At 39.3% G+C, this 11,357-nt stretch overlaps 2 protein-coding genes, 1 long non-coding RNA gene and 1 other non-coding gene across 5 annotated transcripts in view; all 4 read left to right on the forward strand.

Annotated features, from left to right (window-relative positions):
• Positions 1 to 437: 437 nt before the first annotated feature.
• On the forward strand, positions 438 to 510 carry trnar-acg (transfer RNA arginine (anticodon ACG)). Its single transcript has one exon. It is a non-coding gene; the product is annotated as a tRNA-Arg (tRNA).
• Positions 511 to 2,683: 2,173 nt separating this feature from the next.
• On the forward strand, positions 2,684 to 3,424 carry LOC116694221 (uncharacterized). The gene is made up of 2 exons (XR_004333086.1): positions 2,684 to 2,817; positions 2,980 to 3,424. It is a non-coding gene; the product is annotated as an uncharacterized LOC116694221 (long non-coding RNA).
• Positions 3,425 to 3,646: 222 nt separating this feature from the next.
• On the forward strand, positions 3,647 to 5,448 carry LOC116694220 (uncharacterized; the record flags this gene model as incomplete). The annotated part of the gene is given in 2 exon segments (XM_032523817.1): positions 3,647 to 4,144; positions 4,980 to 5,448. A coding segment is annotated over 1 exon segment (462 nt), but the record flags the coding sequence as incomplete, so codon positions are not given.
• A 1,709-nt stretch (positions 5,449 to 7,157) lies between these two features.
• Positions 7,158 to 11,357, forward strand: part of LOC116694223 (interferon-induced transmembrane protein 5) — a 5,919-nt gene continuing 1,719 nt past the window's right edge. The window contains exons 1-3 of one of the 2 annotated variants that reach the window (XM_032523820.1): positions 7,158 to 7,201; positions 9,609 to 9,780; positions 9,888 to 10,320. In XM_032523820.1, the coding sequence (XP_032379711.1) occupies positions 10,114 to 10,320 (207 nt within the window). In that variant the 5' untranslated portion in view covers positions 7,158 to 7,201; positions 9,609 to 9,780; positions 9,888 to 10,113. Of the gene's footprint in view, positions 7,202 to 9,608; positions 10,321 to 11,357 lie in introns of both variants that reach the window. The other variant, XM_032523819.1, reaches the window with a different exon arrangement.

Here is an 11,357-nt window from a genome sequence, read left to right on the forward strand (position 1 = left end):
GATAATCATCAGATTTTTTGAAATAATCTTAAAGTAAAGATGTTCTTTTCAATAGTAAGTAGGCGTATATGGGCTAAAATAATCTTAGCATCAAAGTTTCAGTCCCAAAGAAATTACACAATATACTGTATATGTTTAAATGTTTCCAGACACTCCTGTGGCCATGTAGACAGTTTTGGTTTTATGTGGCAACATTTAGAGATTTCAACCTCTGAAACTACTACTATACCACCCCAAGATAGTAAAAATTAAGCGCAGATGTTGTACGGGCGACCCAACGGTGTGTCGCCTCTTATTATTGTAACCGCCCTGGTAAGACACAATTCACTTCCAATACACAGAGTGGCGGTATGGACTTTTACAAATACGTATTGAAACCACTCATCATCTGAGCGATGAAGAATAAAAAGGAGAATTGACACGAGCTTTCATAACTCGGGCTAGTGGCGCAATGGATAACGCGTCTGACTACGGATCAGAAGATTCTAGGTTCGACTCCTGGCTAGCTCGAAATTTTCTCTTTGAGGGTTGTTCGGGTTTTTGCATTATTTATCTTAATTTAAAGTGGCAATGAACACTTCACCCAATTACCAATTTAGCACTGTCAGTACATTAGGATTACCTGCACTCAACATGTCAGAGCTAAAATAGTTGTACCAATTGTTCACATTATTTACCAGTTGAAAGTTTTCGTTAAAGTCAGTGTTACAAACAAAGCTAGCTTTAGGCCTATTCCACCTATCCTCGGCTGTAGCACGTTGTTAGCTTCCGTTGCATTTTTCCTAAAATGTTTCTTCAGCTATACAGAACAGAAAAACCCTCCCAGGTAAATGAAATTGGTAAGTTGTATATCACGGTAGATCACCTAGATACGTTCCCAGTTTTATTTTGTAAAGAGAAAAAAAAAATGAAACTTTCCATCGCGGATTAGATTTCTTCAGTATTTTTTTGCATGGACGAAAATCAGCAGAGTGGCGCAGCGGAAGCGTGCTGGGCCCATAACCCAGAGGTCGATGGATCGAAACCATCCTCTGCTAAGGTTTGTTTTTCTGCAAACGCTTCTTACTTTAATTGTAAAAGAAATATCATATCGACAATACTTTATCCGTCCACTTTCTCAACTTCATTTCTGACTAGTAGTCAAACCCAAAGCTCCCTTCCATTATTTGCCAATCGAAAGAGACCTCATTTCCATTTCTTACCAATCAAAAAAGTGCATCCTCCCGGCAACGCCCATCTCCATTTCCTATCAATCAAAACGCTCTTTCCGCAGAAAACATTTGAGTGAGAATCTACTTGTAAAAAGTTCATTTAATTTACATATTTAGTTAAGAACAAGGATATAACTTAAATTGCTACAATAAATTGTAGTGCATTACAGTAACGTTAGGCTAAACGTCATCGTCAAATGTGTATTAAACCTGTTACATGTTCATGTGATGTATTATTTATTCACATGCAATGTCATATTTCGGTGAACAAGGATAAAAGGTATTGCTACTATAAACGGTAGTATATTACAGTAACGTTAGGCTAAACGTCACCGTCAAAGGGATTAAACCTGTTATGTTCGTTTAATGTATGCATTTATTTGCCCGCAATGTCATATTGTGGTGCACTTTTATATTTAAGAAAAGTATAACGTTAGTCAACAGGACACATATTACATTACTGTAGACGTCATGTGTAAAGTAACATATAACTATGTTAAGTAAAGTCAGTATCTTACGTTAACGTTAGCTGTAATTTTATTTAACGTTATTCCAAAGACACAATAGTTTCTGATAATTTAGCCGATTGTTAGTAACGTTAGAGAGAGAGAGAGAGAGAAAGAGATAGGAAGAGAGAGAAATAATTGATAGTGGATTGAATTGAAATTAAATTGACATCAATCCCATCTAAGTTAGGATACTTTTAGACTAGCATTCATTTCCCCTAACATCAGTCCACTGCTGTTGTTGATAACAAAATAATATATGCCATTGGATTGTAACATAATAATAATTATAATAATAAAAATAATAATAATGATGCTAATTATAATAAGACTTATTTATGCCTCAAGCCCCTTTCCTAGCAATATTATAATATGTTTTACTATGAGAAAATTGTAGATCGATTTAGATGATAGAAATTAGCAATTCCACGGTCATGCCTGTACTATATAATTATTTGATTAAATCTTATACTATAGTTTTGTCTTTTTGGCTACAATGAAGGCACCCTATTAAGCGCCTAACCTGTTGACATTATTGTCCTGTTCTTCTATTCCGTGTTCAGATGGCATCTAAGGCTAAGAAGCATCGTGCCATGGGGGACGATGAACGTCTGTCCCGGCTGAGGACGTTTGCTGCTACAGGGGTCTGGCCTACTGACGCTGGGAACAGACCAGCCCCTAGGCAAAGAGATGGCATGACCTCTATCTTAAGGTACAGCTTTTTATGTTTTTTTTTTAACAAGTATCAAAAATTAATTAATGTTATGTAACATTCTGGTGAATTTTCTTTATTTACAGATAAAAAAGTCCAGCATTGGGGGCAGGTGTCTCTTACTGGTGGAGCACACGTCTGCATGTGTGGATTTCACACTAAGAAGGTAAAGTTAATTAGGATACTTAAATGTTAAAACATATCAAAGATGCAACCATAATATATGTTGCTAAAATTGACTTCTATTCGTGGGTGTGGATTTCTTTGATGTTTTTATTAGAAAACTAATGTGCAGACAGCCACATCTGCGGCTGCAGCTGGCCCAGCTCCGTCCACTGCTGCTGTACCCTCTGCTGGTCGAGTGCAGCCCAAGTTAACCCTTGAAATGGTACCCAGCACTAGTATTTAATGAAAAATAGACACAGAATCAAAGCCAGGAAACGGTAGCTTTCACAATGATAAAGTTACTAAATACTTTAATTACATGTGTATTGCTTCAACCTGTACAACTCTGTGATCATTTAACTTGTGACATGTCATCCTCCTCCAGTTATTCAAACCAAACGGTTTGGTGGCTCCCTGAGGCCCAACCTCAGTATGGCCAGGAAACTTTCTCAGGTATGATTCCACATATTGGTGAATTAATGTGGTAGCCATTTTCTAATGTTGTATAACCCAAGTATAATAATGCATTTTATAAGTTTGCACTCTCTTCTTCTTAAAATGCTCATATTATTCTTTTAGGCTTTTTCCATCTCCTTTATTGTTATATATGTTTTTGTACACGTTATAGGTTTACAAAGTGAAAAAGCCCAAAGTCTACCTCCAACAGAAAACACTCTTCACAAACTGCTCCTAACAGCTCTATTATAGTCCAGCCTTTAGTTCTGTGACAAACGTGCATCACTTTGTAACACATGTTATAATGCTCACCTAGCTTCTAGCATGGCACACCCTCATAGTCTGCTTCTGACTGGCTAGTAGTCCTTATCTAGCTACTGTGCATGTGCGCCTCCCAACAAAGATGAAACAGAAGTGTGATGCCTCACTCTGTAGCTAAAACAGAGAGCTCAACACACAGGGTGAAGAGAGGAGCTGCAGCAATGTGCAGTGCAACAAAAATATGGTGTTTTCTGAAAATTAAACCATGTAAACCTATTCTGATACAACTTCTAAATATGATCCTGAAAATGAGCATACTATGAGCACTTTACCGTCCATGCAATTTCTCTTTTCTTCCAGGTCGTTTCCAGCACCGCCACCACATCATCTGGCAGTTTGATTGACGCCTCTGTGACAAGAATCACTATCCCTCCTGCACCTCCATCAAACCTTGCTGCAGCCTGTATTAGTCTTTCTGTCTCCCATTCTATGGCCATTCTCCCCTTTCTCTCTTCCCCCTTCCTCTACTCTGGTCTCTGTGTAGACCAAAAAGCACCCTGCCACTGATACCCACTCAGATTCAGCTGGCTCTGTAATTGTTTATAACATTTTTTTTTTCACATTTACAATAGTTATTTCTTTTCACTTTACATTTACAATAGCTATTTTTTTAAACACCAATCTCTCTTTCTCTCTGTCCTCATCAGGCCCAGTAGTGCCTCTGCCTGCATCATCTGGATCCTTTCAATCCTGGTTGCCTGTCTGAGAAATTATCTCCCTGTTCAAAACCAGCAGTGGACTTAATCTACACTGTGGCAAAACCTGCGTCTAAGGTATGACCTGAAACTTTTGGTATGATTCACCTACCCCATCCCTGATCCCCACTCCAGAACACTTCTTCTGCCTTCTTGTGTGGATGCCGTAACACCTGGGGAAGATCAGAGAGATCTGTCCCAAATGTGGAGGGCACCCCACAGGAGGGGGTAGTCACAAAATGGCACGACAGGGACTAGATATCGACAGGAACTATTTGAGGATCATGGAGACCCTCGGGTGCAGCAACTCAGGATGCAAGGCATCCTACCTGTTTTCGGGCGTCAATATTTTAGATCAGGTAGACCTTCCTCACCGGTCAGAGTTTCGCATCATCCTGACACACAAATGAGCTGCTGTCCACATGCAGTGTTTTATAATTGCCACAGTCTTGGATGACTTCTGTCTGTAATGAGCCGGGTCAGATTCTTATCAGTGGGCTGAAGGAAGCACAGGAAGGACCAGGGGTCTCATTTATAAACGTGCCGTACTCACGAAACAGGGCTAAAATGTGCGTGCGCCACTTCCCATGCAAAGGTTGTGATTTATAAAAAACAAACCTTAGCATGGGAGAATGTGCGATCCTCCGCGCAAACTCTGACCCCATGCACACACACATTTTTGGAGACAATGGAGAATGGGCGACGCAGATGGTGAGGAGGTGAACTGATGTCAGACTGCAGAAAGTAAATGTGGGAATAATGATTACTCTTAATATTTTCGAGTATTGATGTCTCACACACATTTTTTCTCTCCATATAATCCACATTATTGTGACAATAAATCCAGCAGTGTTATTTGAGGTTGTACTGAGTGAGTAAAACTTGTAATTGTTGGTCTGATGTCATTTTTCAGGCTGTGGATGAGCACAACATGGACTGGGTCTTGTGGACAGCCCAGCAGAGTATCTAGTGGGTCTGAAGAACCATACTGGTTTGACCTTGAGCAACCAACAGTCAGCACCATCATTGACCTCCGGCAGAGCCTGCTGTCATATGACCAGCAACAGGTGGTGTTCACTGCCAGGCACCAAGACAGGCTCATAACAGGAAAGTTCAGGTCTCCAAAGGCAGAGTTCACTCCTGGTATAGAGAGCCTGAAGCGGTGTGTGCTGGGATCCACTGCTTCCCCTACCCAGTGGCGGCCAGACTGCTGCCGCTTGGTGGAAGCCATTTGTATTAGACTCTGCAATTTACCCAAGAATCTAAAAAAGAAAATAAAGGGTAAAGAACAGGACTATATTACAAGATGGACTTGTGTCTTGCAGGATTACCGCAAAATCCGGCATCTTATTCTGGGTAATGGAGCCATCATGCAGAGCACTGGCGGGCAGTAGCCCCTGTCACCGCTGCCCCACGGTGTATCACAGGCAGATTGATTCTCTTGTTTTTCCTACCTGTTGTAAAAACCTTTTGTATGGTCAGTCATTTATTGTGCTAAACAATATTATTCATTACCTCAAAACATATGGTTTTGTTCAGATCAATTATGTAATAAAGTTGACATCTTTATATTAATATTTGCTTAATTTCAATATTATTCCAAATATCAGTCTACACACTGTTGAGCATATTACTTGCCTTTATACAACCCACTTCCCTGCAAATGATTATGTCATACTTAGCTGTAGAGAAAAGAGAACTAAAAATGCTTGGTTTTACCTGTCACACATTGTTTAAAGAAAAAGAAAATTATTTGACCCTACCAGATTGAGGCAACTGAATACACACAAGACTAACTTTTAATACCAACCAAATTTAGTAGGATTACCAAAAGTATCTGCAGTGATAAAAACAGATATTTTGTTCAAAAGTCAATCTAAATATATATATAAATAATTTGTTTCAGTTGTTTCACAGGCTTCCTAATGTCTTCTTCCACCAAAACGGTGTTTAGTACAACAAAAAAGAAGTGGACAGTGTAAAGACAACCTCACCGGTAAGCTTTGGGTTATCTGGCGTTAGATGGGGATCGAACCTTCGACCTCGGGATCTACATTGTACTTCCCTTATTTAACAGAAACAGCACGATTGCGGCAATTAAATTAAAATTTGACTACATAGAAACTATAAAACTCTAACACTACCTGGGTTATTTAGCATCTTTCTCGTTTGTTCTCTCATTTCCTCTTTTTCTCCTCCTTTTTTCTGTTTATCCTCCTTTTAATGAATAACACGTCTGACTACGGATTAGAAGATTGTAGGTTCGACTCCTGGCTTGCTCAACATTTTTCTCTTTGCATGTAAGAGTTGTCCAAGTTGACCGAGTCTTCGCAGTATTTATCCTAATTTAAAGTGGAAATGAACACTACTCCTCATTACCACTTTACCACGGTCATCTTAAACCTACACTCATCATGTGAGAGCCAATCGCCTTGCCTATTTCTACCAAGATTTGTCCAGTCATATGCTTGTCTTCTATTGCCAGACCTATTTCCTTCCACGGTTCGACCAATCATAGTCGATTTGGAATTCAATCATAACAGAGTTAAATTACCCAATTGAATTAATTTACTAAGAAGAAATGATTTAACCGTTAGGGTTATCATTGTTTTATATTATTAATGGATATATTAATATTGATGTAATGTCTTATGTCTTGTCTTATTGTATTGTAAGTATTATAAGTAAATATCTTGAATTAATTCAAGTTTAGTTTTTTGGACAGTCTGGTTTACACAGGCAAAAAAAATAATAATTTAATTTTTTATATTAGAAAACGCAACCCTTCCGAACTCGAACCCACGCTCCAGTGGACGTGTCTTCCTACACCCACTAACTTGTTTTAATTAAAATAAATATATCACGGGTTTTAAAGAATTATAAATGCCTCAATATCAAAAATGGGATGCTATAAAATGTAGTTCTTTCGTCTTTTTCCTCTTTTCTTCAACTCCCGAGTCCCCCATCCCCCTGCGCCTCGAACGCTGTATACGGTTCTAATTATAGATTCAGTCCGGTAGGGGGCGGTAATGCTTCTATAAACTTGTTTGCCAACCGTTAATAAAACCCGTAAAAGAAGAAGTACTTCGCCTACCTATGACCTTGCCCCTTTCCGCGCTCAACTCCCGTTGTTCGGTAATTTTGGCATTTCATATTACTTTGTTTGAAATGTCCTTTACCTGCCTTATTTTTTATGTACCATAATAGTTGTACCAAAATAGTTGTACCAATTGTCGCCAGTTAAAAGTTTTCGTCAAAGTTCGTTCAGTGTTACAAACAAAGCTAGCTTTAGGCCACCTTCGCTCGGCTGTAGCACGTTGTTAGCTTCCATTGCATTTTTACTAAAATTTTGTTTCAGCTTTACAGAAAAAACATCCCAGGTAAATGTAATTGGTTAATTCTATATACAACTGTACAGATAATAAGTTTTAGAGCGGCATAAGCAATTACGGAGCTGTTCACATAACTTTAAGAACTGGCCAAAGTAAGATCCTGATACGATTAGACACAGATTCCAAGCTAGGGGTTTCCTTGTTCTAAGAGAAAGGCCTTCAACTGTCTACCACGCAAGGGATGAGGCAGACCTAAACGTAAAGTGTTGCTGCTTCGCTAATTGCTTTTATTTAGGCCTAAATTCAGTCATTATGGGCCTTGTTCATTTTAAGGGCTTTTATTTTTTAGCTTAGTAAAAACACGGTCGTTTCTATCGCTATCCATTGTCACTCCCCGATGTAAGTCGAGTGCAGATTTGAGTCGCGCGTGCTTAGATTTACACGGTTTACGGCACAACTGTTATACTGAAATTAGGGAAATCCACGAAATGAACTTTTCTCATTACGAACAATAAGTGAAGATGGGAATCATTTCAAAACGTTATAGCTATCTATGATTATTTGATTACTAACGTTAGCTCAAAACGCCATCAATTGACATTTGTTGTTTGATTGCTAACTTGTTAACGAACTTGGTTAAATAGGTTCATGTATTACTGACATTACAGACGTCCCTCGTCTCGCAAAGTGACGCGTGCGCGACATAACTGCACTCGACTTACATTGGAGAGTGACAACCCCATGGCGCCATTTTAATGCTACAAGCCCATCACCTGCAGTGAACATCCCATTGACTGCCATTCATTTTGGCGCTACTTTGAAAGTGAATAACGTTACATCTGAAGCGTTTCAAGACTCTGTGCATTGTATATTTCTAAAGAAACACGACAATGTATAAAAGGCTCAATTGTCTTGTAGCTCACGTTATGGCTCCGTAGCAAATGTTTTTGTAAAAATAGGCTAACGATTGTGTCATAACAACTCGACTTGCTGTCGCATAGTTGACAAATCACCGTGTTGACAGAAGAGGCTCGCAGACAGTTTCGACATACATCAGCTGTTTAGTTAGTTCGCAGTAATAACAGCCTGTGTATATGTTATCTCCTTACATATACCTACGCTATGCGTCTCTGCTGATGGGACTGATTGAGATTTCTCTATCAGAAGACTTACAACTTTCAGACAGGTTGCTCACGTCACATCTATGTCGTCAAGCTCAGTTGGAGGCTGCGCAGTAACGCTCCGCTATCACCTGAGAGGTGCATCTATTTTCCTTCACTGGTCGTCCATTTATTTAACTGTCTAGCAGATGGGGTTTACCCGATGACCAAAACGTATTAAACCATTATATAGTGCAATACCAGTGATTTAAAATGTGTTTTTTGGTTGTGTCACAATCAGCAGAGTGGCGCAGCGGAAGCGTGCTGGGCCCATAACCCAGAGGTCGATGGATCGAAACCATCCTCTGCTAATCTTTTTTTCTTTTTCTTCCCGTTTTTGAACACAGAATATTCCAAAACCAAACTAAATCCTTCATATTCAGGATGTCTATGTCAACATAATGTGTTCTCTGTGTTAACATAAAATAAGTGAGAATTAAGCCAGAGAAGCAGGTCAATTTCCATGTTTTGCCGCAGTCAGTCGCCACTGTATTGACTCGGGAAGTCTGTAAGAATGAGTAATGCTTGTTGTTGCCTTTCACACACCTCTTTTCTGCAGTGGGGATGCTCATAGGCCATCAACAGTAGCATGTGGTCAGACTTGGAATTTCCAATTTAAGGAACTCAATAAATTTGAAGTGCTTGAAATAAAGTATAATACTGAGCTCATCCTGCCCTCAAAAAAAGGTTTAAGCAAAATAAAACAGGTTTTAACTTTATCATACACTCAACCCTCAACCTTGTGCTGTAGTTACATTATACATTTGCTAAATATTTTTATAGTTCATAGATTAGTTGTTTTGTCTATAAAATGTCTGTAAATAGTGAAAATGCCAAATATGTTATCATTTCTCAGAGTCCATTGTGACACTTTCACAAGTTAATCAACTGATTGTTTCAGCTTTACCTTAAACAAAATCTATATTCAGACAGGATGCTTTATGGCAAGTTTTATTTTAGGTGTTGAAACTGAGGCAATCAAATCATTTTACAATTGTTGTATTTTACAAAGTTCTTAGAAAAACATGACTTTTTTTTGCCCTCACTCAGTTCCAGAGAACACACCACTGACTTGTCCATCAAGGCCCCAGCCAGACAGCACTTCTGAACTCAACACCTTCAGAGGTTTTGAACTACACCTCCTGCCTCCACTGTCCTCTACTGCCTCCACCCAACTCAACCACCTGCCGAAACCACCAGGACCTGAAAGCTGAGGAGACGGGTACTTTATATGAAGAGACTTTGCACTGCTCCCATGCATGTATTCGCTTTCTCTTTTTCTGTCTTCTCTCTCATGCAGCTTTCTGTCTAGCTGTATCTCTATTTCAGTCTCTCTCAGGCCTGACCACAAAATGACAGACCTGCTGTATATTAAAGGACCCTGCCCATGCGTCCTCTCCCGGTCACCTCCCTCTTCGTGGGCCTTTATAAGTCTCTCACACAAAGGGGGCACTACTTTCCAAAGAGGGTCCGTGCTCAAGCATCTGAAAGGCTCGCCAGTTTGCAAACCAACCTATTCACCCATAGCCGGGGATCTTCTGTCTAAACGCTGACCATGGACAACCATTCATACAACTTCCCCTCAGACTGCACCCCGCTCACCAACTGTAAGTCTGCCCGTAAACCAGCTGGGTCCACCGTGGTGAACATGGGCAGCACTGGCAAGAATGCTCCCCGGGACTATCTAATCTGGTCGCTGTGCAACACCTTGTACGTTAACTTCTGCTGCCTGGGATTCATGGCTCTCGTCTACTCCATCAAGGTGAGATCTTGTTCTCTTTTCTTTTTTTACTTTTGTGCCACACATTACTTGGAAGTTTCAGTTTGGACCGTTTTTATGACTCATGCAACATCCAAGAAATGAACTGAAGTGTCAAAAGGAAGAAGATAGGATGAGGCTGCATGTATTTATGTTTAAGATAGGACGTCCAAGCAATGACTAAAGGATTCTCTCTTTATAGCAATTTCCAATATTTCAAAGGCTAAGCCATTGTTCACTGTCGTGTGAAAATGGTTTCATTTGACACTGTTTTGGTAACTTTAAAAAAAAAAAAAAAGTATATTATTATTATATGAACTTCACTATTCATTGTAACTCCAAGCTTTATTAATGTGCATGAACTGACTTTTTTTTTAAATTTATTTTATTTACTGGTAGGGTAGAAACACTGGAATATACTTGACATAATAGAGAACAATTTTGAAATTGGTATACAATATACAGCATAATGTATGATTTTATTAGTGGTACTGTGGTGCAACCTAATCTGGGGAGGGAAAGAGGATTTAATGCCCTCTGTAACGTGAGTTTGGCAAAAAAAAAGACAAGGGTGGGTCGAGCTGGCAAGGAAGGCTTTAAAACAATGGACATGTGGCATATACCACATTGGGAAATAAACCACAGGCGGATGCCAGCGCTACAGTATACTTTCTAAAAGAGCAAGAAGGACCTCGGCAATCCTTGTCAAGTTCAGGGAAAAATTTGGCATGGCTGGATATAGATTGCCAGAAATTATTTTTTTATTTTTTAAAATAAATAAATTATTATTTTTTTGTAAAATGGAAAAAAAGAATGTTTTAAACATGCTGGGGACCTGTTATTGTCCCTTGTCAGATGGCCCACACAGTAGAAGGTTGGGTTGCTCTTCACAGTAGAAACAGAAACGTAAACCTCAACAAAACCTTTTCTCACTAAAAGACAGATAGAAGATCCATGAAACTGCCATGTGCAAAGTAAGATTGGAATAACTGTAATTACCAGAATAACAAGGTTTCTAAATAAACTCCCCACTAAAGGGT

Source organism: Etheostoma spectabile, chromosome 8 (assembly GCF_008692095.1).
Source record: "Etheostoma spectabile isolate EspeVRDwgs_2016 chromosome 8, UIUC_Espe_1.0, whole genome shotgun sequence".
In the NCBI taxonomy this organism is placed as follows: Eukaryota; Metazoa; Chordata; class Actinopteri; order Perciformes; family Percidae; genus Etheostoma; species Etheostoma spectabile.